Source organism: Myotis davidii, unplaced genomic scaffold, assembly GCF_000327345.1.
Source record: "Myotis davidii unplaced genomic scaffold, ASM32734v1 scaffold523, whole genome shotgun sequence".
Lineage (NCBI taxonomy): Eukaryota > Metazoa > Chordata > Mammalia > Chiroptera > Vespertilionidae > Myotis > Myotis davidii.
Genome location: NW_006295054.1, coordinates 768,892 through 795,310, shown reverse-complemented (window position 1 = coordinate 795,310; position 26,419 = coordinate 768,892). Strand labels below are relative to the sequence as shown.

The 26,419-nt window shown below is 43.9% G+C and overlaps 1 protein-coding gene across 1 annotated transcript in view; it reads left to right on the top strand.

The window, feature by feature from the left end:
- GNS (glucosamine (N-acetyl)-6-sulfatase) overlaps positions 1-17,004 on the top strand; it is a gene marked incomplete at its 5' end in the record, with an annotated part of 62,756 nt that extends 45,752 nt beyond the window's left edge. Inside the window, 5 exons of the mRNA XM_006769630.2 lie at positions 8,517-8,618; positions 10,711-10,818; positions 11,832-11,942; positions 13,537-13,697; positions 15,469-17,004. Of these exons, the coding sequence (XP_006769693.1) occupies positions 8,517-8,618; positions 10,711-10,818; positions 11,832-11,942; positions 13,537-13,697; positions 15,469-15,547 (561 nt within the window). The remainder of the gene's footprint in view (positions 1-8,516; positions 8,619-10,710; positions 10,819-11,831; positions 11,943-13,536; positions 13,698-15,468) is intronic.
- Positions 17,005-26,419: the final 9,415 nt, after the last annotated feature.

The following is a 26,419-nucleotide window of genomic DNA, read 5'->3' as shown; positions in this document are numbered from 1 at the left end:
CCAGGTTTCTGGTGTTGTGTTTAGCTTCTATATTTGTAACAATGTTTCAAACTGCAAGCTCAGAGGTCGGCAAGGCAGGCGGGGAACGCTGGAGTCCTCCGTCACTGAAGCAAGCAAGCCTCATGTTAGTTTCAAGCTGCCTGGCTGCCGGCCGCCATCTTGGCTGGCAGTTAATTTGCATATTGCCCCGATTAGCCAATGGGAAGGGTAGCGGTCATACACTAATTACCATGTTTCTCTTTTATTAGATAGGATTGCTATTTTATTGATTGTTTTCTGATTGTTTTTGTGGTTCTCTGTTCTTCTCTTACTGTCTTCTCTTATACATTGATAACTTTCTGTAGAGGTTTATTTGAATTCCTGTCTCTTTAATTTTTGTGTACCGCTTATATGTTTTTGATAGTTACCGTGAGATTCATGTATATCACGCTGTGTTTATAGCAGTCTGTTTTAAGTTGATGGTTGCTCAAGTTCTAATGCATTCTAAAAGCACAACATATTTTCTCACCTTCTCCAAATTTGTTTTTTGTGTAATTTATTATTGTATTTACACATGATCTTACTACTTTTGTCTTTTAATCTCCATGCTTGCTTTATAATTAGTTGATCCACTACTTTTATTAATCTTTCCCTTTATTCCTGTATTTTCTTATTTTTAGTTTGGCCCTTTCTTTTTGGTGTTAAGTAGTCCCTTTAACATTTCTTGTAATGCCAGTTTAGTGGTGAGGAACTCCTTTAGTCTTTCCTTGTCTGGGAAATTCTCTCTCTTTCAACTCTGAATAAGAACCTTCCTGGGTATAGTATTCTTGGTTATAGATTGTCTCTTTCATGACTTTGAATATATCATGTCATTCCTTTTGGCCTGCAGAATGTCTCTGATGAAAAATCAGTTGATAGTCTTATGGGAGTTCTCTTGTACATAACTAGCTGCTTTTCTCCTGCTACTTTTAAGACTTGTCTTTAATTTTTGGCATTTTAATTAATGTTGTGTCTTGGTGTGGGCCTCTTTGGGTTCATTTTGTTTGGGCTTTCTATGAGTCCTGGATTTGGATGTCTGTTTCCTTCACCAGGTTAGGAAAGTTTTCAGTCATTCTTCGAATAGGTTTTCTGTCTTTTTTTTTCTTTTTCTTCTGAGATCTTTATGATGCAAAAGTTGGTATGCTTGAAGTTGTCCCAAAGGTCTCTTGGTTTTTGTTGCTTTTTGTTTGTTTGTTTTATTCTTTTTCCTCTTTGCTGTTTTGATTGGATGTCTTCTACTACCTTTTCTTTCAGATAGCTAATTTGATCTGCTTTATCTAATCTGTTGTTGATTCCCTCTAGTATATTTTTCATTTCAGTTATTGTATTCTTATATTCTCTCTTTGTTCATGTTCTGAGTTCTTGTACTTTTCTGAGTTTTATTAGCATTACCATTGTTTTTAATTCTTTATCTAGTAGATTGTTATGTTTAGTTCTTTTTCTGGAGTTTTGTCCTCTAATTTGGAATTTTTTTTTGTCTTCTCATTTTCACTGACATTCTATGTTTGGTTCTGTGTATTAGGTAGATCTGATACGTCTCCTGGTCTTGAAAGAGTGGCCTTATGTAGGTGTCATTTGGGGCCCAGGGTGTGACACCTGTGTGGATTGTGTGTGCCTTCCTGATAATAGTTTGGCCTCAGTTGCTGCTGGGAGGTCAGTGGGTGGGATTGACCTTCAGGCTGACTGTGTCAGTAGACAAACTGTTGTGCAGAGGCTAACGCCATGGAGTGGGAGTCACTCTAGCAGAGTCCAAGGCTGCCTGCCTGGTCTGTCACTTGTAGAGCCATTTGGGTGGGGCTCTAGAGCAGTCTGAAGCCAGCCAATGGTTCTTTGGGTCTGGAGCCTCTTGGGAGGGGCACCAGTGTGGGCTGAGGCCAGCTGGGACTGTGGTCACTTGCATGCACTTGGGAGAGGCTGGTATGCTAGCCAAAGCCGGCTGCCACTTGTGCCAGGCTTGGGACTGTTTGGTTGGAGCTATATTGCAGGAGGCCAGCCGCCATTTGTGCCAGGTTTAGGGCCACTTGTTTGGAGCTGTGTCACCAACGAAGGCTGGTTGTCAGATTTAGGACCACTTAGTGGGAGCTACAGTTCGAGGTGAGGCTGGCCACTGCTTGTGTGGGGCTTGTGGGGCTTTGGGAGAGTCCTCGGTGTGCGCCAAGACCAGCAGCTTGAGTGGAGGGGATGGAGCTGCTGGAAGAGGCTCTGGCTGGGCGAGTGGGTTGGGTGGGACAGAGTCTCAGGGAGATGCTAGAGCAAGGCCAGTGGTGTTAGCCAAGTTAATGGTGGGCCAACTAGGTGGGAGGAGAGCTCAACAAAGGAACAAGGGCTCCCATCAACACTTCTGTTTCCTGAGAGAGTTATCCAAACCCCTGCCCCTCCAGCCTCACCCTAAAGTTAGTCAAATTTATTCCTCCTCATGTGACTCAGGTGTTTCTTGAGCTTCTGCCTCTGCACTGGAGCTTGGAGCAAGGGAGCTCGTGTGTGAGCTCTTTAAGATCAGCATCTTTGTCTCCCACAGCCCTTTATCTCGTACATACTCCCCTTTGGTTTTCAGAGCCAGATATTAATGGGACTCTTTCTCCTGGCACAGGTGCCTTAGGCTGGGGAGCCCAGTATGGGGCTTGAACCCCTCACTGCTCTGGGGAGAACTTTGTAGCTAATATATTCCTCCCATTTATTAAAAAACACACCATGGGTATGGACCTGTCTGGTCTGTGTCTCTGCCATTCCTACCTGTCCCCATATGGCTTCTTACCTATATCCTTAATTATAGGACTCTGTTCAGCTCTTCTTCAGCTGGTTCTCCATGATGCTTGTTCTGTAATTTAGTTGTAATTGGGATGTGTTAGTTGGAGGAGGTAAGTTCAGGATTTACCTTCTTCTCCATCTTGACCCTGCCTCTTTTTGTTTCTCTCTTGAGACTAGATCTTGACTTTGTCTTGGAGCAGGAACTCTCTACCCAAGAATTCATCAAACTTACCCTCTGAAGCTGCAAAAGGTTCAACATGTAGAAAGGTTCTAGCTGACTCACTTGAGCTGGAATATGGATCCATCCTCTGCTTTTTTCCCCTGAAGTTTACAGATGGTGCTGAGAGGCAGCTGGTTTGGGGCCCACTGCCCTGTACAGTAGATCTCCTCAGGCCTTATAGGGTGCAGATCCCCGGGGTCTTGCTCAAATGTGGTTCTCAGGCTGCGTTTCTGACCTGCTCACAGATGATGTCTGCTGGTCCGACCCCATTTTGAGTATGAGGCTATGGAAAGCATGTTTTCTGAGAACTTTGTTCCTCTCCATGGGATTCTACCTCGCCAATGCTTTTCTGCTCTACAGATTCTTTTGTTGTTATTTCCATGTGGTTTCAGTGTCTTTCCAAACTTGGTAGTTAATACTAAGGCACCTTGATTCAAAACTCTGGTCTAATGCCGGAAGGTAAAAATTAACAGACTCTATTACTATGTCTTCTCTCTTTCCTGATTCACGATTTTAGTCTTCTGTGAGACAGAAGAAAATGAGCAAATACATTATGTGAGCTAAAGTTGGAAAACGGGCCAGACTTTCTGGGTATACTTTAGTTTGGGAGTTTAATGTTTATTTTGTTTAAATGTCTGCCATTCACTTATTTCCTTTTACAGTGCTCTTGATGGAATTCTGTTAAGATTCTCTCTGAAAGCTAAAATGGCCTTCAAATTGCCTTTGAGTTTTCTTTTTCTCTTAAGATCCATAGTCCTTAAGCCAGTCACTTCCCACTGCAAATTCAATACCCTCTAAAGAGGCCTCTTCTTACAAAGGAGATAGGCAAGTTTGGAAGACCATTCAATCTTAAAAGCGTTTTATTGATCTTGGTGCGGGGCGCTGACTGAGGAAAACGTTAGCGGCTGTGTGCCTTTCTGACCAGTGCGGGAAGGAGGCTGAGCGAGAGCAGAGTGCAGTGTGTCAGCCAGCTGCCCACGGAACAAAGTGGTCCTTGTTTCTTCAAGTCAGCAGTGCCATCTAAGTGTTAAAATTAGGAACTTCACCCTCTCTAAGCAGTGTAAATGAAGCCTGCTTCCTAGGAAGCCATTTTAACAATAACAGCTAGCCTCTACTGTATGCTTAGTATGTGACAAGTGCTATTCTAAATGTATTACCTGTATCAACTCATTTAACCTTCACAGTCTTATGAGGTATAGACACTAATAGCCCCATTTTACAGAGGAGGAAACTGACGTACAGAGGTTAGGTGGTTTGCCCAAGATCATGGAGCTAAAATATCTCAGAGCCCTGTATTTGAATTTGTTCAGTCTGATTCCAGAGTCCACACACTGAACAGTTACACTGTAGCTCAGACAAGAAGTGTTTATGAAGCACATTGTGCCAGCACACTGTGCCAGGAGCCTTGGGTACACAGCAGTGAGCAACCCAGGAAGATCATCCTTAACTTCCTGTCAGGGAGAGCCAGATACTGGAGCTGCAACTGTCTGTGAAAGCAGTTGTCAGAGCAGAGGCCTGGGTGTTGAGAGGATTTAGTCATACAGAGGTCTGTGGGAGGGTGTTCTGGCAGAACAGTAAATGTGAAGGTAGAGACGTGAGAATGAGCTTGGCTTGTTCAGGGACTGAACTGCTTTCACTTCCTAAGTGAACCACTTCTCTCACCTCCTTGCCTATCTTTGACTGTTCCTTCTGTCTGGAATGCCCATCTCATGCCCTTTGACCAGGCTACGTTAATTGTCCTTTAGGGGTTCCCTCTGGGAGGTCAGTACCCCTGCCCCCACATAAGGTAGGTGATCTTCCCTTGTTCCTGACCTCACACCTACCACACCCTACTGCAGGGGTCCTCAAACTACGGCCCGCGGGCCACATGCAAATACAAATATTGTATTCCCATTTGGGTTTTTTACGGTCTGAGGGACAGTGAACTGGCCCCCTGTTTAAAAAGTTTGAGGACCCCTGCCCTACTGAGTTTGTCTTTTTCACTCTAGGATTTCCTAGAAAGCAGGCACTATTTAAACTTAGAATACCCAACTCTTAACATTGAGGGACACCTGAGTTAGTTGAATGGATATTACCAAGGTCACTTAGTAAGTGGCAGACCAGGACTGAAAATGAACTGTGCCTGTTCTCAAAATCCATTTTTCACTTACTGTGCTGACAGTTGTAGTTTGAGAAGCATGAAATGCCCGGCTTTCATCCTGCGCAGAGAATGTCAGAGACGGTGGGTGATTCATCATGTGTTGGCAGCACGGTTGTCTCAGTGCCAGTTGTTCTGCATAATGAACTGAGCTGTCAACAGCCTGATGGTGAAAAAAGGGCACATGTGACCAGTGGATTTAGCTTTGTAATGGCTGTTCAGGAGAGCAGGGGCAGGTGGTATGTGTGATTTTTCAAGACTGGCTGTTGAGGTTTTCCTCTCTTGTTAGAAATTACCCTAGCTTTTATTGGGTGGTAGAATTTCTTTAAAAGGGTTTTAAGACAGGAAATGGTTTGTAGGAAAATTAACATGGCCAGCATGATCCAAGGGAAATAGAACTCAACCGGGCATCAGGAAAACCACATACGGGCTTTAAGACTTTGGACAAAATGAGCATTGGTTTCCCTGTGTGAAGGTGGGAGGATGTTCAGTGCAACTAGGGGATGCCCTGGCTTCTTCCTTGTTGGAGAAGCTGAGGGGCACATCCAGATGGAGCAGCCCAACATGTGGAGAGTTCTCTGCCTGCGCTGTTCCAGTGCTTTCCACTAAGTGGATTTGGGTGCTCTCTGATGTGTTTGTCTCTTCTTTGATGGCCGACTATGAATTCTTTAACATCAGGGCTTAAATGTCTGTTTGGAAACCCGACCGGAGGTTTCCTCCTGAGAGCTCTGTTACTCTTCTCATTGATTCTGCAGCACTGTCGATCTTCCAGAACAAAGAAACGCCCTTTCAAGGCATGATGCCCGTGAGGCCATGCCCTAGAGCTTTTCAGGGGCCTTCATTTGATCAGAATGTCTGTATAATTAAATCCCAAGAACATTCCCAAACTGAGAGGCTATGATTTATGAAATAATCTACTTTTGATCTTGTCCAGGTTTTTTCCATTTCCACTCAAGTGAATCTTTGAGTTTATACATAGGGATAAAAGCAGTACTGGCAGTCCCTGAATGACAGTGTTCTGACTTACAATTTTCTTACTTTATGATGGTGATACAAAATACGCATTCAGTTGAAACCATCTAGGCTAAGCTATGATGTTTGGTAAGTTAGGCATATTAAATGCATTGTCAACTTACGATATTTTCAATTTATGATGTGTTTTTCAGGAGGTCACCCTGTCGTAAATTGAGGAATATCCGTACCATTTTAGGAACTTAAAATGCTAATGTTTTTAGAAGTCATTACAGAGATGGACCCATAGTGTCTATCTAATTCTAGGTTGTACAAAAACAGAGATAGATAATAATTCTCAGGTGAATTCTTCACTCATACTCAGTATCCACTAAAAGTCTATCTCCTGACATAATATGCTAATTTTGAGACTCTGCTTACTTTCTAAGTCAAACAAAACCCTAGAAGAGATCATTGTAGCTATCTGGAAGGGTCCTGGGGTGGTGTATATGGTATTTGTGCCATTTGACTAGTACTGGAACTTACCTTTCTCCCATGGAGCAAACCACTCTGGGAGCCTCCCGTCATACAGCTGATGGCCCTTCCTTCCTGGAGAGACTGGCAGTCACCATTTTATATCTCTGTGGGCTTTGCTATTTTGGTGTGTACCCTTTTTCTTTTCTTATAAAACTGCCTTGGACATATTTAGTAATACCTGTGGACTTGGCTTCGCTTCATTCATATTCTGGACATCACTGAAGATCTGTTAGTCCCAAGGCAGGGTCCTATTACCTTGATCTGATTTTGGAGGTCATGTGTCAGCTGGTCTTTCTTTCCTGACATGTTTTCTTTCTGTTCATGCTCACTCTTGTTGACCATATTCCAGGCTTCCAGTCTGCCTAGGGACTTGGACCTAGGTACAACCTCGCTAACCCAGGTCTGATATAATCCCTAGAGACGTTGCTGTGGGTTTTTCTCAGTAGCACATGGATTGCCTTTTCCTTGAGCTGCCTGCCGCTGCACAGTCATTTCTGACAGCCGCGGTTACACTAATGCTTCAGAGCCAGGCTGAACAATGATCAGAAGGTATTTTCTTGCCTTTCGTGTCTGTACTTTCGGTTTTGTTTTTAAATTAAAAGTACCAGGGCTAATAGGTTGTTTTTTTAATCCCCCTTTGGCCTCCCCAAAAATGATCTAAGTTTTCTCAATAATTTTGATCACTGTAATTTCCTCTGAGTAAATGATAGCTTTTCTATTTACAAGCTGTTGACTTTCAGTTTCTTCTCTTTGATTTCCTCATCTGTAAAATGGGGGGGAAGTACTGCATCACAGGATTGTGGTGAGGATTAAACAAGGATACACGCTAAGTACAGGCACAGAACAGGTGCTCAGTAGGCATCAGTTCTCCATGTTTCCCTGGTGGGTTGTCATCACCACTCGAAAGCTTTCCTAACCTAGTGACTTCTAGTTGTGTGCTTAGTTCTATCCAGGCCTGCACTGTCCACTTGTAATAGCTACCAGCCACATTGGCTGTTGAGCGAAAGATAGACTATTTGAGATGTGTTATAATATTTTAAATACCAGATTTCACAGACTTGGTTAAAAAAAAAGTAAAATAATTAATTTTTTTGTATCACATGTTGAAATAGCAATATTTTTATGTATTGGATTAAATGAAATACATACACTGAATTTCACCTTTTTCCTTTTTACTTAAATGTGCTCACTAGATATTTTTAAATTACATTTGTGGTCCTATTATGTTTCTATTTGGACTGTGCTGGGTTAGGTCCTAAGGAGGCATTGTATACTGAAGGAAAATAGTATAATAAATCAAGGAAATAAGAAGAGGTATAAATGCAGGACAGTATCTTTAATACCAAGAATGTTTAAAATAAGTTTTGCGCTCTTTAAGGAAACTTTTTGATGTACTGTTGGAATAAGTTTTCTGCTGTCTTCAAAGCCTATTGAAACATTTTTTAGCAGCGTTGTCACTTTAAAAAACTATAAAAAGAGCTAATATCCTCCCTGGTGGTAAGCATTCAACCTTTCAGGCTTTCAAAATTGTCAGGAGTCAATTTGAAGTTAAATTAGTGAACTAATAAGAATCAAGTTGGAAAACACTTTGTATAAAATAGACCCACATTTTTCTCAGGATTCATAACAGACTCTAGGCAATCCCAAATGAGTTTTTAAAAATGTTTTGCTCAACAACACTATGTGTGGAATAAATATATAACTTCCCAGGGGCATATATTACAAGCCTTATAAGCCTTTGTTTTTTAAATCACTTTAATTACATTTGAATATATAAATCAGTAAGACTTAAGTAAATATGGGCTATACAAAAGATAATAGTAAATGCTGTTTGTGTCATGGTGAGGTAGGGGAAGGCAGTACAGATAGAAAAGGAAAACTTGTTTCTTTGTCTCATTCCCATAGATGCTCGTTGCCAACATTGACTTGGGTCCTACTATTTTGGACATCGCTGGCTACAACCTGAATAAGACCCAGATGGATGGGATGTCTTTATTGCCTATTTTGGTGAGTATAAAGCCCTCAATCAGGCCTGAGCCAAGACTCTGAAAGAAATTCCAGGTTGTATAAATTTAAACTTAAAAACTATTAAATTTGGGGAAAAGAGTTTTTTTAAAAAAAGAATGATTGGAACACAGATAAACAGAGTTCTATATTCTCCCTACTTTCCATCTCCTCCCCCCAAAAACCATTATAAACAAAATTAAGACAGGTGACAATTGGGAAGATATTTGCAACAAAAGTGAAAAACGGTAGTCCTAATAGAAGAGTTTTTAGAAAGCAAAGATTAATATCCCAGTAGAAAAATGGACAAAAGAAGTAACTGGTTAACTCACAGAGGAATTAGAAATAGTCAGAGTGCGAAAAGATTGCATCAGTGCTGATCAAAGCAATGCTTAACTGAATGAGGCTTCCATTGTCTGCAGAGCCAGACCGGATACCCACTATTTGCAGAAGTCTGAGAAAATGGAAACTACCCAGACTCTGTTCATAAAAGTGCAATCAGTATAAGCTACCGGGAGGCTAATGTAAGAAGACACATCACTTCAGAATACACACATTAAGCCAGTGGTTCTCAACCTTCTGGCCCTTTAAATACAGTCCCTCCTGTTGTGATCCAACCATAAAATTATTTTCATTGCTACTTCATAACTGTAATGTTGCTACTGTTATGAATTGTAATGTAAATATCTGATATGCAGGATGGTCTTAGGCGACCCCTGTGAAAGGGTCATTCGACCGCCAAAGGGGTCGCGACCCACAGGTTGAGAACCACTGCATTAAGCAGTTCTATCTGGGAATTTGTTTTAAGAAAACAAAAATCTTTCAAGTACCTACTATGTATCTGGCACTGTACAGAGCTAACTATAAGAAATGTACATGTAGTGTTAATAGAAGAAAACAGAAAACCTAAATATCCAATAGGGTATTGGTTAAATTGTTGCACCACTAAACAATAGAATATTAAACTAGTACTACATGATATAGATCTGTATACATTGACGTGGAAAGATGCCTATTCCTTGCTATAGAGAGAAAAGGATGTTTCACAACAGCATCTGTTGTTCATTAAAAATGTGTTTTAATATGTTTAAACAGACAAGTTTGGAAAGATTGGTCTTAAAATGATTTAGGCATTTATAGTGACTCATAAATCTTACTCATTGATTTTTCTGAATCTATTACAGTGTATTAGGTAGAATATGATTCATAGAAAAGAATATGTGTAACTCATATTAGTTATGAAACACAAGAAATACCATGAACCCATCATGCCATTTAAGAACTCATATTCCTAATACTGGTACCTCTACCTATATGCGCCTCCTCATTCTATCCCTCAGCTGCCCCATGAGAGTGATCACTTTCTGGTTTTCATGGTTATCATTCTCTGGCTTTTATTTTTTAGGGTTATTATGTATATATCCCTAAACAGCATACCTAGTTTGGGTCTTGTTTTGCCCTCTTGTTTTACTAGTCCATCTGTAAGAACTGGTGTGGGGGGATTCTCCCCTCCCCACAAGTTCATGTATGTATGGTATCTTCATTCTGACCAGCAAGTCCGTTGAACCTATTACCTTCCTTAGCACAGCACTGTTGAATATTTGTGAGTTCTTGTCCTTGTGTGTATGAAGCTATGCATTTCTTAGTATGAGCTGAGAATAGTTCTCACCCAGAGTTTATGGACAGGACTGTTTATTCTCACCTGGATTTCAGCACCTTGAGCTGTGACTAATTCTTGTTTAGCGACTTTGCTGTTTCCATTCCTGCCTGCCTCACAGTAGTTGTAGGAACTATAGAATGCTCAAAGCACTTGACCATCACTTGCAAAGGCTCTAGAACAGCGGTTGGCAACCAGTGGTCTGTGAAGTCCAAAAGGTTGGCGACCGCTGGTTTAAGGAAACCTTTCGAGCATTGGTCGGCAACCAGTGGCCCACAACAACCGCTGCTCTAGAAGATCATCAGTAGCCTTCATATGTATCAGTTTTAATCACTCTAATTAGTTTTGACTGCCAAGGCCCCTTTAGCAGTAGAATAAATAACTTTGTGGTCCTGCTCACAGTCTCTATGCCTCACGGAACCACTTTTGCTCTTCCAGACAGGTGTCAGTAATGTGACTTGGCGATCGGACGTCCTGGTGGAATATCAAGGAGAAGGTCGTAATGTCACTGACCCAGCATGTCCTTCCCTGAGTCCTGGAGTATCTGTGAGTAATAGTTTGAGTTGGCTTGGACAACTTCCTCACTGAAGCACAGCAGGACACTGGTGTAGATGTAGCAAGTGCTGAAACCCATAATCTGAGTCCTGCTTCTCTGTCACTTCTCTGTCACTTGACTGGAAGATCAGTAGATGCACAAAGATAAATCAATATCCTGAAAAATAAAGAAAAAAAATCATGAAAATCATGCTGCTGACGTGTTGTCAGAATGTGCACTTCAAATTCTTCCAATTGTTGTAACAAGTACATGTACCAGCCAATATTCTTAACCTTATTAATCGATACCCCTTCCGGTTTTCCTACCCTTCCCAATAATGGTACTGTTTTTTTGTTAGGGATATAATCCATGGCATCCAACAAAGAGATTGGCTCCCACCTTTAACCGTGCCATCATGAGTGTCTTGCACTGGTGGCAGCCAGCCTGGTCATGAAGGTGGTCACGGTGATGTTGGCCTCGCGTTGGAGAATGGGAAATAGACTTCCATTTGAGTTGACTCTTCTAACACCAAGGTGTTCGATACAGTTAAGAACCAACCAAAAGTTGGTATGGAAGACTTGAATTAAGTCCCATTTGGTGATAAAGGCACTCAAATAATTTACCTGCTGATGATTCCACAAAGCTCATTTTAGCTTTTCCCCCCAACTTTTAGCATGGCAGTTCCTAATATACCTTAGAAGTGACTCATTTGAGTATTGGTCTCGTCTCCTTACCAACCGTACATTTTACAAGGGCCCATTACAGCTAATTCTTGTCAGGAGATGTGCAGGCAGGGATGGCAACAGTCTACAGACAGAACCACCATGACCCTGTCCCTTAGTCAAGTTAGCCATCACATCAGTAAGGAAAAAGCTGCACATCTATTTTTTATTTATATCTCCGTGGAAAGTTTCCTAATTGCTGTCCACTTGTATGTCTGGTTTAAGCCAACTTGGTTGCCCCAGTAGGCAGGTAGTTACTATAGAATAACTATCTTCATTTTACTTTTTAAATACCCCAACAGCAATGTTTCCCAGACTGTGTGTGTGAAGATGCTTATAACAACACATATGCCTGTGTGCGGACCATGTCAGCACGGTGGAACTTACAGTACTGCGAGTTTGACGACCAGGAGGTAAGGTGCCCTGCTGCCTCCCCCATGTCTTGCCAGCGCTTTGTTGGCTGGACTTGATGGGCGAAGAGCAGTTCCAAGGGTGCTCTCTAGGGAAGATGTGTGTCTTCTCTGTACTTCCACTTAGGTTTCCTTCAGCGAAGGAATCGGAATTCCCAGGCCGTTCTTCACTGCTCTGTGCCCTTTCTGATGAGGCTCGCTCCACTCCCGCCACCACCCAAACACACTTTAAATGCACAGGTCACTTTTTCAGATGTGGCTTCCCTACCTGTGGGGACTGAGAGTCAGACACCTCAACTTGGTCAGAAACTGTCCCGACCACAGCACAGTACTGTGCTGCTCAAACAGGTGAGCGTGGACGGTCTGAAGGACCACGTGGACACATCCCTGTGGTTTCATACACTTATCAGAAGGTGCTAACCTACGCCAGCTGGCTCTCCACATTGGGCCATGTGGAGCCAGCACTCATCACATTTCTCAGAAGCTGACTCACTCACCATTTCCATGTAGCTCTTAAGCATTTTAAACAGGCAAGAGAGCTCCCTTCCAAATCAATTCCTATTCCTCTTCCCCCATAATCTACCCACGTAACTACTTTATAAGTGACTAGCGACCTGATGCAGAAATTCATGCAAGAGTAGGCCTTCCTTCCCCCGCTGCTGGCACCGGTTCCCTCTGGCACCCAGACTTCCCTCGCAGCCCAGCTTTCTGGACGTCGGGTCTAATTAGCATGTTATGCCTTTATTATTATTGTCTAAGGGCAGCCACTTGAAACCATTATAGGCAAATTCTGCCTGCCATCTTCCTAATCTATCACTTGACTCCAATTTGGAGAACAAAGTACAGATTGGAGGGAAATAGTGATATTAGACATGTCTAACAATAGAAATAAGAGTATTGTATCTTTCGCCGAAACCGGTTTGGCTCAGTGGATAGAGCGTCGGTCTGCGGACTGAAAGGTCCCAGGTTCGATTCCGGTCAAGGGCATGTACCTGGGTTGCGGGCACATCCCCAGTGGGAGATGTGCAGGAGGCAGCTAATCGATGTTTCTCTCTCATCGATGTTTCTGACTCTCTATCTCTCTCCTTTCCTCTCTGTAAAAAATCAATAAAATATATTTAAAAAAAAAAAAGAGTATTGTATCTTTCAGCAACACTGCTTTTCTAACATTTGTGTAACACAGGTTAGAGTACTTTCCTATTCTCATTTGAATCTTCACAATTCTAAGGCAAAAATAAACCTTCAAATGTCAGCTCCCTCTCAGTAACTTCATTCCTAAGTCTAGTTTCTGAGACCCTTCATTTGAAGGTCATGCCTTCTGCTGTCTGCTTTAGTTACAGAAAGTAATAACCACCCCCTCCTGACTCTGCCCGTGAAGGACCCCTTTCCAGCACGTGGGCCATGGACTGAGGCAGTTTAACCCCCGGCAGATGCTCCACTGTCTCATGGATCCCCTTGGGCTTTAAGGGTCTTTGTTTTCTTTGAGGATCTTGGGACCAGATGATACTTTCCTGGGCCTTGGGTGCTGTCTCCTCCTTCCCCATTTAGGAATAATTCACATGAGTATTTCTTTCCTCCATTCTTTCATTGCCTGTAGGTGTTTGTAGAAGTCTATAACCTGACTGCAGACCCGCACCAAATCACTAACATTGCTAAAAGTATCGACCCGGAGCTTCTAGGAAAGATGAACTATCGGCTGATGATGCTGCAGTCCTGTTCTGGACCAGCCTGTCGCACTCCAGGGGTTTTTGACCCCGGGTAAGTTTCCATTTTCTTCAGTGACTTTGCCAGGTTGGCTCTAGCAGACTGCTGTTCCTGAAGGCAGCGGGAGCCCGAGGGGTCTCTTTCGCTGTGAGCTGTGCTGTTTCCATGTTCCTGCTTTAGAGTGGGAACATCATGGCTCAGTGCATCAGCCCATGTGCCAGGAGAACACACTGTTCGAAACTTTCTCTTTGTGCCAGTTGATGCTTGAGCGGTGTAGCCCTGCCCCTCGCCTCTGGGGCTCCTCTGCCTCCCCTCCTGGCTGGGATTCTTGTCAAGGCACCACTGGCGACCCTTGGGGCGTCTGTAGAGTAACTGACCAAGTCCTACCCTGTTCCCTAGCACTTCTGAGAGCATATGCCTTCATTTCATTTCTCAGAAACCCCAATTACAGAAACGTGAATGCTTACCAGTAAATGTAATGTATTAAACACAGACAGTGAAACAGAAGGCATAAACTCTCATGTTGAAATGCGTACGCCACTGCAGTAGACAAAGGTAGGAAAGATGTTTACCACCTACTCAGGTCCATTCCTTCCTCATTCCTCTTGAGCAGTAACTTTTCACCACGAACACTGGGCTCAGCATACATACCTCTGAGCCGCCTATGGCAAATCCTGTTATCTTTTGCTTGAAAATCACAGAATTAAACTTTCACTGGGAAAGGATTATTTCAGTTCTTATAGCCTAATTGTAGGAGAGAGGGAAGAATGCTGTCTTAAGCCAATGAAAAGCGGTGATGTTATTATTTAGCCATCGCCACATGAAGTGGTTCTTCAGTCCAAATTAGAGAGGAGGAATGTATGTGAATGAGTAGGGAAATGGGACTCCAGTTTTTTAACCCATTTTCTTTTAAATTTCTTAGCCATGGGCTAGTCTCTCCTAACAAACATTTAGGCCTATAGAACCCCACAGGCCCAGTCTAGCCACCGTGTTAGAACACAGGCACACACATTCATTTATGTATTGTGTGTGGCTGCATTTACACTTCAGTAACATTGAATGGTTGGGACAGAGATTGTATAGCCCACAAACAATACAATATTTATCTGCCCCTTTATAGGGGAAAAAAAATTGGCCAGCCCCTGCTCTAAAATAATAGTAAGAATTAGTTTATCCTAAAAGACAGCAGATAAAAGACAATGTTGTTTCTAGCCTTCACCTATATTCTTTATGTTTACCAAGTCTCAGCTCAAGTTACCATTCGGCATTCACTCTAACTTCCCCATGGGTGGTAAAATAAGTTCTTTTATGTGCCAGACATGGTATATACAAATTGCCTTACTGTTTTATTGGTGCCAGAGGGGTTAATGACTTGCCTCATAATGAACCAGATTCAAACTCATGTCTGAAGTACACACCTGTGGTCTTACCCACCACAGTCTGCATCTTGTAAAAGAAAGGCTTCAGGGCTTTGCAACTGCTGGCGGGGCCTTCAGCAAGGGCTAGACTCATCCATCAGGCTGCTTTATACCTTAGGGATCTCCCCTTCCCCCCTAAAAAACAAACAAAAAAAGCCCAAATCTTGCCTCCTTCCTAATGCCTTCTCAGATTAACCTTCCTCTGTTTCTTCTCTCCTCTCCCGTTTTGTGTGGTTGACTTGGGATGGAAATGCCCTTATTAAAAGTCCTCCCATCTTGTGCCACTAGATTCCCGTCTGGTGACTAATTGGTCGGTTGCTATCCCTCCCTGCCCTCCTTTCCACGTAGCATTTGGAGTGAGGTCCTGGCAACTATAAGTAATGTGACATCCTTTTACTTTTCCCCAGATACAGGTTTGACCCTCGTCTCATGTTCAACAATTACAGTGGCGGCAGGACTCGAAGGTTTTCAAAACACCTTCTGTAGCGACCTCTGCACACCTGTCTGATGAAGTGAGTGTAGTAGGTGTCTGTAGCTAGTCTTCAAGACCACGCCTGGAAGAGTTTCGGGACTGGCTTGGAAGTCCTGTTTTGAAAAGCACCCCAATCAGCCTACCTTCCTGTGCAATGTGTTAAACTGTGAACGCTGCCCGTCTGTCAGGAGCAGCCATCCCCATCCCTCCGCTCAGCTGACACGACTGCTCCTGAGGTCTGTGTTCTCGTCATACCCTTTCTGTTCTGGGGCCGCTCCCCAGGTGGTCCAAGTCTGAATCTGTAAATCCGTTCAGAAGAATGTGTTTGGCATACAGCATGACCTAAAAACGAAAGGCCCTGCCTAGCATTTCAGATTGAGCACTTGACTCTCAAAAAGTACTAACATCACATGGCTTGAAGAAGAACTATCAGAACTAAATCATCTAATTAAGAACAAGTACCATTGCTTTCAGAGTAGCAGAAATATGTTGTTGATAGTATCTACCCATCACGATGTGTTAAGTCGCAAATTCAAAACATGTCAACCAAGCTCTGTTCATTTTTTTGAGTCTAGACTGGCACACACTGAGCTAGAACAGAAGCTTTTGGTAAAGGCTAATTGCAGGTAGTTTTTGAAGGTGAGAGCCGTCTATTTTCCAGGGGCTGCTCACCATATGGAGTCTCAGGTAACACCAGGAGTGGGGAAGGGTGTGTTTTGAGGGCCTTCTGTAGAGGGGCACTCGGGTTGACAGGTGGAAGGGCTCGAGTTGGGATGCAGTAAGTGCCTGACCAGCAGGGAGTCTGGGTTTCAGTCCCAGGCCGAAGTTGTTTTGACTCTCTCTGCATTTTGCTGACACTCTATCTGTTCATTTGTTAAGATATAAAATTTTTTATAGTTGATGCACAGCTTAGTTTTTCCTGAGATTGTGGAGTATGTGTAATTTGGGCCCCATTCACTATTCTCATTAAAACCAGATCTTGTTGAGATTTCCTCACTATTTAGAACTTAAATATTTTTGTTTCTTGACTCAAGCCCATTTCCACCATTTTCGTCACAAGAAGGTTAATCAGTGGTGGGACAGCAAGGAAGGAGGAAAAGCTGTGGGTTGTAACCTGTTCCTCAGGCAATAGTGATTTAGCTTTATTTAGGGTCGTAGGCTGAGCATTAAGCACTTTGTAAGACGTGGTCGTAAGCAGCTTTTCTAGCAGAATCCCAGATAGCCATTGGGTTTATTCCTTTACCTCACGCAGTCCATTAACTGGTGGTATTTAGAGGTGAAATAGGCAAATGAAATGGACACCGCTGCTGTGAAATTATAAAAATTTGTAACTAAAAGCAAACCACAATGTGGAATATGGGTTTCAGCTTCATTCTACAGTTTTGATTCTTAACATTTCTCAGTCAACTTCCACATTAATGAAAGTTGGCCATAACTATTCCCGAATAAAAAGAAACCAACTCTTACCAGGTCTTGTACTGTGATGTCATATTATTCAGTTAATTCACTTTATGATGCATAGAGTGACACACACAAGTCAGCTGCCGACATACCCATCACCACCCGCAGCTTCTGTTTGGGTGATGGGGACAGTGAGGCCTCTCTGTTGTTGCATTTCCAAGCTGACTGACGGTTGAGTGCCCTCTGATTTGACTCTCCTGGTCATTCTGGATCTGGGCTGAAATCACCTTTCCTTACGAGGCTTCAGCTTGTGCAGGCTAGCAGGCTACAAAATGCACAGAACTTTCCACAGTGTCTCTGTACGAGGGACCCACTGCAGGAGGCTTGCTTTGTCTCTTAATTGTACTGATTTATTAAATTTTATTTCCCTTTTAAGAAGGCCAGTTCCCTATCTGTTGGTGCCCTTCAGAGTAGACAACTACCCATCAGTAATGAACAGAGGACATAGGGATGAACAGATTTTGCCTTATAAAAGTTCCTATTACAAAGCTCTTCCTCAAATACAATCACCAAGTAGGAAACACCTTTTGAACATCTTTGAATCAATGGTGCTGTTGCAAAATGCATTTTTTTGGTCAATACAATTGACAACACTAGGGTTTTTGTACAAAATAGTAATGACAGCCATGGAAGTTGCACATTAATCTATGAAAAATGTTCTTAAACTTATTTTTAAGTGTCTAAGTGAAGGACTAGTGCTTTTTTTAACGAAAGAATTGTCCCAGGATCCTTATTATGAGAAAGCATAGAGTATGTCACCTGATCCACCAGTGCAATTGGATGGGAATATTTGGGTTCTTTAGTTTTACCACCACTGTGTCCCCCTGAATTTTGTGAATTCCTGTGTTTGCATCATCTGTTCTGGGAGTTACTCTGCCCTGGTTCTGTCATTTCAGTCATTTGACTTAGAAAGTGCCCTTCAAAGGACCCTGTTCACTGATTTGTTCCTGGAAATCTCTCCTACATGTGGTCCCTCGGGCCAAGCCCTGGGTGAGCCCCACGTAGAAAATCCTTCCTGATCAATCTTTATGCATTTACAGCTTTGGAGAACAATCATCTTACCTCGGCCGGCTTTCAGTTAAATACACTAAGCTCACCTTCCAAGGTGCTTTACCTTGATGCCCAGTCATGTGATCCAGTGCCCCAAATAACTTCATATGGGAGATGGAAAACTTTTCTGAAAGGGAAAGTTTATATTTTAAGCTTGTAGGCCATGTGGGCTCTGTTGCAACTAAACTCTAACTAGGGCTACTTTTGTACCAGTCAGTAAAATCAATGCGTGTCTGTATTCCAACAAAACTAGAAAAACAGGACCTGATTTGCCAACCCCAGACCTAGTAAGTTGCCCCGTATCCTATAAATTATGAAGGTCAAGTAGAAAAACAGGATGTTAGAACACATCCATAAAGTTGCCAGGTGACAACACCCCAAAACGGGTAATTTGGGTATATCACCATGTGAAGCCACCAAGTTAAAGGAGAGCGTTTACCCGCATAGACTCTCAAAGAGGCCAAGTACAGACTCGCCCAACTCCTTTTTTCTGATTTATCCCACCTGTTCCCATTGAGTCTACCTGCAGAACCAAATGCCCTACAGAATTAATCTTTGTTCCATCTTTCTCTACTAGCAGTGGGTTTAAAGGGCTGGTCATATGCATACACTGAGAGCAGAGAATCCAAAGACCCCAGGCAGAAAACACTGTGCTGAGACCGCTATGATGGCCTAGGAATTACATATAAGATAGGATTTAACGTGGGACACGAGCTAGCTCTGAGTACCGGAGAGGAGGTAACAATTCTAAATACTGGTCTTTTAGAGGAAGCTTGCATGACCACCCATCCAGCAGACCCGTAAACATCCTCAAGTTGTAGTTGACGTAAGATCAGAAGTCCTAGAAGGTCAGACAGACACAAAGGACGCTTGTAATTAGTACTTATTATGTAAAAATGGCTCCGCAGGATAGGTTTTTCCCTCAGCTTAATTCATCCACGCTCACAAAGGTAATGATAGTCATGGTTCCAAAGAAGATCCGGCTTCAAAGCCATCTTTCTGTCAAACTCTGCTGTCTGTGGTCTGCGAAGGATTTTCCTTCCATCGTGTACCTGAGTGCCTACTCTGCCCACTAATGAGTTAGTTATGAAAGGGAATTATCCTATTCCTGACCTCGAGGACATTATGTAAATTAAAAAGAGAATTTAAACTCCAGGCAAGAAAACTAATAACCACTAGACCAGCCTTAAGGGACTTCTTTAAGCTGAAAAGAATAGGTGCTATTAATAAGAAGACATATGAAAGTATGAATCTCACTAGTAAGGGTAAATATACAATAAAAAGTAATGGGCTAATCCTTTATAAAGTTAGTATGAAGGATAAAGGTAAAGAGTAAAAATAACTATAACCAATAATTACTTAGGGCATAACAAATACATCAAAGGGGAAGTAAAAATGTAGAGGTCTACACATGTTCAAACTTAAGTTGTCACCAACTTAGACTGTTACAGTTATAAATTGTTATATGTAAGCCTCAAGGTAATCACAAAGCAAAAACCTACAAAAGATAAAGGACTCTAAACATACCCCACTATAAAAAGTCATCAGACCAGAGGAAGAGCACAAGAGAAGAAAGGAACAGAGCGGTACTAGAAGACAGCCAGAAAACAATGAACAAAATGGCAATAAGTATGTACCTATCAATAATTACTTCAATGGACTGAATTCTCCAATTAAAAGGGTGGCTGGCACTGACCGGTTTGGCTCAGTGGATAGAGCGTCGGCCTGCAGACTGAAAGGTCCCAGGTTCGATTCTGGTCAAGGGCATGTACCTTGGTTGTGGGCACATCCCCAGTAGGGGGTGTGCAGGAAGCAGCTGATTGATGTTTCTCATCAATGTTTCTAACTCTCTATCCCTCTCCCTCTCTGTAAGCAATCAATAAAATATATTTTTTTAAAAAGGAGTGGCTGAATGGATTTTAAAACAAAAACAAAACAAGACCCATCTATATGATTGCTTCCTGTAAGAGACTCACTTCAGATGTAAGGACACATACAGACTGAAAATGAAGGGATAGAAACAAAGATATTCCATGCAAACAAGACAAAGAAAGCTATACTTAGACTTTAAAACAAAGACACTGCGGCCGATGGACTGAAGGGTCTTGGGTTCTGTTCCGATCAAGGGCACATATGTTGGCTGCAGGCTTATCCCAGCCCCGACTGGAACCTGTGTGGAGGCAACCAATCGATGTCTCTCTCACACATTAATGTTTCTCTATCTCTACTCCTCCCTTTCACTCTCTCTAAAAATCAATGGGGGAAAAAAATCCCCAGTTGTGGATTAACAAAAAAAAAAAGACTAATCAGAGAAAAAGGGCATTACATAATGATAAAGAGATCAATCTAACAAGGACATAACATGCATAATTATGCATCCAACAGAGGAACACCTCAATTTATAAAGCAAGTATTAACAGATTAAAAAAAAAAAGAATTTGTCCCAGATATCGCTATTTGCAGGGCAACTACCGTTTCAGACTAAGAAGGGGACTAAGCCATTACCATTCAAAGGGCTTCTTGTTCCACTTCATGGCCTGGTTGTTGCAAGAGAAATCAAAACAGAATTCTCTTCACACCTCATGGAAGTGCTTCTGGCATGGCGGTGGGAACCCAGTGTCCAAGGTGGCTCCTGAAGATCCACTGCATCAGCGTTGGTCCACGCCACCAACAGGACAGCATGTGGTGGTGTGACTTCTGAGGTTAGATCATAAAAGACATGGCCACTCGCGCCTTGTTCTCTCTTGGATACTCGGGGGGGTGGGGGGGGGCCTGCCACCACATGAAGACACCCACACTTCAGCCCTCAGGTGAAGTCCGTGTGGTGCAGATGTGAGAACTGCCAATGACAGCCCCACCCTGACACCGTGTGAGCCATCTCAGAAGCAGATGAAGAGTGAAGAGTTCATAGGACAGCGTGCAGCCCCAGCCATCATCTTAACTCGTGAGAGACCGACCCCCAAGCCAGAACCACCAGCTAACCTGCTCCAAACTACTGACCCACAAAAAGTAAATGATAAAGTACTTTAGGCTGCTGGTTTTGGAGTAATTTGTTACGCAGCACTACATGACTAATATAATGACCAAAGCTAGTTTACCAAGAAAAACTGGAGCAAGCCTTTTGTCAAAACCTATCCAATTGTAGGTACCTGGGCGAGGGAAAGCTGTCTAGTGGTAAAGGCTCAACTTATCCCCAAAGGGGAGGAAGAGTGATGTACATTACATGCTTGAGGAATGTAAACAAACACTGGTTCCCAGCTATTGTTGCTCACACCAAGTAGAGGCTTCCTGGTTGAAACCGTTGTTAAAATGTTCTCAGCACATGTCGGAAGATAGATTTTTTTAAATATATTTTATTGATTTTTTACAGAGAGGAAGGGAGAGGGACAGAGAGTTAGAAACATCAATGAGAGAGAAACATCGACCAGCTGCCTCCTGCACACCCCCTACTGGGGATGTACCCACAGCCAAGGTACATGCCCTTGACCGGAATCGAACCTGGCACCCTTCAGTCCGCAGGCCGATGCTCTATCCACTGAGCCAAACCGTTAGATATTTTAATGGACTCTCTCCCAGGCTCCAGGGGTCCCCATAACTCACAGACACCAGTGCGGGGGAGCAGAGCACAGGCCAGAGCAGCCCTTAGCAGCTGCAGCACGTCAGGGTTCGGGCTGGGTTGCTGAGGCACCTGTTGTCCAAATCGAGGTCATCGGTCACTAATCCCTTGCCTTGTCCCAATGCTGGGAAAGCAGCTCAGAAGCACAACAGCCTCTGTTCCTGCTCACGTCCCTAAGAAAGGCTGCTTTGTGCACTTCTCTTCCCCTGGCCTCCGATCACCCAGAGTAGGAGGGCAGCAACTTTATTAGGTCTGAGATCAACCTGGCGACCTGCATTCCTTTAGCGGCCTGGAAGGAGTGACTGCTGACGGAGTCTAACGGGTAGCCTTCAGCCTTGGACTCGGCTTTTACGGACATGTCCCCAGACAATGAAGCCCACGGCCACCGGATGCTCTGCCCAGCAGGGCAGACAAGAACTGGGGCCTCGGTCCTCCTGCCCCTTGCTTCTCCCTGCAGTGCCATGGAGGGCCCCATTAAGAGTTCAGCCAGGCGTAAACACTGACTTCAGGAGCCCCTTCCTGTCTCCAAGGGCCACACAGATGTGCCCTGCAGCTGGGAGAGAGACAAAGTGAGCTGGAAATACGGTCCAGAGACATGGGGGAGAAGGCACATGCATGCCTAACAGCACTGAGCAGGCACAAGGGAGAAGGCCCCCAGACTGCACCTGCGCGCGGCCCTCAGTCCTGGATGTTCCAGCATCGCTCTCCTCACAGCGAAATGACACAGCACGGGCATCCCTCAGTCCCAGCTGCTCTGAGCACCTGGCCCTCACTTGTCAGAGAAGAAAGACCACATTCTGCCGCTGTATTTATGGGAGCACAAGGGAAGGTGCTGAATATTCAGTCACCCTAGAATCTTGAGTGTTCTGCTTAGAAAATGTCCCTCTTCGAAACTGCACCCTAAGTGATGCTTCCCGATGAATGTCAGTGTCAGCACCTTGGTCCAAGGGGAGAGCGGCCGTTAACACCACAGCAGGAACAAGAGCTTGGAAGATAAGACCGCCTTGCACTGATCGGGCTTCCGGGATACACAGTACCTTCACATTCACCATCTTATTGGTCCTCACATCAGCCCTGGGAGGTAAGCAAACACTTTACAGGAAAAAAAGTTGGATTTCACCCACAGCAACTGCGACTGTAAGTTTTAACTCTGCTCTTGCCGAAAACAAACTCATGACCTAGGGAGAAGTATTTAGCCCCAGTTAAAGTTCTTTTCTCATAATGGAGGAAAGCAGCAGGTGACGCTCACATAATGTGCTGCCCAAAGACCTCAGAACCCAGCTTCATCGCATAGGAAATTTCATATAAGCTATGAATTCTGCTTGGTAGTCCGCCTCATCCTTAAGATCTCAGCTCTACATCACTTCTAGGAAGCCTTCTCCAGCCTCCTACACGCTCCTAAGACTCTTGATCTTCATGACACCTTCCAGTTTGCATTACTCATGCACCCTGGTTCCCATGAGGACACGGGTCATGATGTCGTTTCTCAGAGATCTACCCAGCACCTAACATCCTCAGGGTGATTTATAAAGATTCGTTAAATGAAAGAAATGAAAACACTTGGTGTTCTACTCAAGTTTCTTCTTGTGCAATGAACAGAACAAACTAATATAAAGTGAAAGGTTAAAAAAATAGTTATAAGAATACAGATTTAACAGTAAACCAGATACACTCATTTCTCAAATATGATTATAATTAGTTCCAAGCTTGATGGCTGGGAAAAGGAAAATAAAAAAGAGTAAGGAGAGAGGGGGAGGGGAAGAGTGAGGGAGGAACCATAATAATAAATCTCATTTTAATAAGCATAAACCCTACTACATCTCTAATAATAGGAAAGCAACTGAACAGTGTTAGGATATTATGGATCCTATGCATTAAAGCTTTATACTGCAGGTAGCTAAACTGTGCGCTCGGGGGAACCAAGGAGTTGGCAGCAGCAGGTGTCACCTGGCAAGCTTTTCAGAAGCCAGGCCAACTGAGGACTATACAGGACTCACCTCTCTTGCACAAATTAACAACTTTTTTTAAGGAAATGATTCAACGCAAGGACCTCATTTAGTCTTGCAATCTCTTTCAACAGATCCTAAACACTGCTCTTTTGCGACTACCTGCTTCATAACAAACAACTTTCCCCAAGAGCTACTGGGTCAACCACTTTACTTGCAAAAGGACAAAACTCTAAAAAGCAAACTGGAAGAGGGGAGCACGAGGGCCAGAAACCGTCCATGGCCTCACCCACACCCCTACGTGCCAGCCAGCCATCTTCCCCGGCACACGCCAACTCCCCTAGAAAGTTTATTTGGAAAAAAGGCACTGGACTTGGACTTTGCAGAAGGCTCGATTTCTAAGCTGCCCTTGTCCCATTACTGAAGATCCTCGACCCTGCTCTTCTCACTTTGTAGAAAATTTCCCCCAAAAAACCAAACAAAATGAAACCAAAACTACTAAGAAACAAAACCAAACCAAAAATTCTGCAGTTCTAATCACTGCCCACTTCCCTCTTCCTGTCCCATCCCCCCAATCCTTACACGAAGCTTTTGTGCACACTTAACACGCTGCAGACGGATCACGAGAATTCTCGCTTCATGTTACACAGTGTTTTACAAAGTTTCATACTTTAAAAAGATATTAGCTTGTAAGAATATGTAATAACTTCAAAATGCAATGGGTATTTAATTTTAAAGCGGGTCTTTAACATTTATGGAAAACGTTTTTGTACTTGTTCAATAGGACCTTATCTGGCCAGTGGGTAAAGCTAGCAATAAAACTACTGCTCCACAACGTGTTAATTAAGCAAGTAGTGATTCACACGAGACAAGGATACACTTTCAGTGCCTAGTTTCCCATGCTCCTTTGAAGAGGAGCATCCTTGATGGGAAGTAAAACTCCAGCCTTGCAAGTGTTTGGGGGATCCTCCGGAACTCAGAACTCGACTCTGAAGCATTCTCCTGGTGGGTCCAGGAGGCCGTCTGGCTGGTTGCAATAAGAACACTGGGTTCTGTTACCTGCCCTGCCGGGTTCTCCGCTGCAACAGCACCTGCAGAGGAAAACACAGCAGGTGTTTCACCCTGTCACTTGGTACAGTCACTTACACGGACGCTAAAGGAGCACAAAGGGACAAGAAAGCACCGATACCAAGGCTGTGCTTTCACCTCTCAGAATCCCCGGAAGTGCGGTCAGATACTCTGCCCATGAGCGGCCACCAAGAAGGCTTCGAGCAAGCGGCGCAATGGAACAACTGGAAGTGCTCACAGGAAGAGGATGGAGAGGCCAAGCAGCTCGGCTGCCAGGACGCGGCCCTGCCTCTCATCGGGGCCACAGGCAAGCTGCTGGACCTCGATGCACCTGTTTCCTGACCTGCAAATGGGAATGAGTTAATACGCATTAAGCTTTTTAGAATAATGCCTGGCACACGTTCAGCACTTTGTTATCCTACAGAGAATTCCCCTCCTCTTTCAAAAACACAGAACCCCTAATTGGGATCATCTGACAGTCCCAAACGCAGCATGTAATTCTTGAGAACTGATTTTGTAACCAGTGACACATTTGGAAGAGAAGCCTCGGGCAGGAGGCTAATTCCCTTTAAGGAATAAAAATTTCAAAACATCTCTCTGCACCTTGGATAATAACCAAGGCTGAAATCCCAAATTAGATTCCTAAGGATAGTTCAGTGAGAAAGGAACCCTGTGTGGAGCCATCATTTTCTATTACATTCTCACTTGTGAAGCAGCTCTAGTTCTTGAAATGTTACCCCCTCAACCAGGGTAGCCTTGCTATGTCATCAGTGCCACTAGGGGGCGGTGCAGTAAGAACACTGATCTGCAGCCAGCTTGGAGGTCTAAGATCAGGAGACAGTGGTGCACAGGGTGGGGAGTGGGTGGGGGTTAAACCCAGCCAGTCACCACTGCTGACCACCAATCACTCCCCACCCATGTGAGACAGTCATGTTGACCAAAATTCAAATGCTTTTATGTTGAAAGTGGTCTGTTTCAAGGATGGGAAGCCTCAGGGGTAAGAATGGGGAGAGTGGGAGGTACGGAGAGGGAGAAGATATCTAAAGAACCTACAATGTTCTATGTTGGTAGTAGCCACAGGGTGTCCCACTTTATAATAATTCTCTAAGCTGTTCCCATGCTTTATACACTTTGCATGCATGCCTATCTCACAATTAAAATAACTGCTTTAGTAATCTTATCTAATAAAAGAGAAACATGCAAATTGACCATACCTCCACTATACTCACAAGCTATGCCCACCAGCCAATCAGGATCAAGTATGCAAATAAACCCAACCAAGATGGCATTGACCACTGAGCTGGAGCAAGCAGAAGGCTCGGGTTGCCCCTGGTGATGGGGGAAGCCAAGCTTCCCGCCTGCCCTGGCCTGCTGTGGGCTCCGCTCAAGGTTACAAAGTTTCAATTATAGAAGATAAATTCCAGATACCCGCTTTCAGCCGTTGTGGCCTCTGCTCAAGGAGGGGCTGGGAGCCTGGGTTGCCCAGGGCTGTGGCCAACCTGCAAACAGCCATCAGCCCCTCACCCAGGCTGGCTAGGCACCCCAGCAGAGAGCCCCACCCTGAAGGGGGTGTGGCCAGCCAGCAAGCAGCCATCAGCCCCTCACCCAGGATGGCCACACCCTCTTTGGGTGAGGGTCCCCGCTGGGGGGCTTAGCCAGCCTGCAAACAGCCATCAGCCCCTCATCAAGGCTGGCCAGGCACCCCAGCGGGATGCCCCCATACTGAAGGGGGTGTGGCCAGCCTG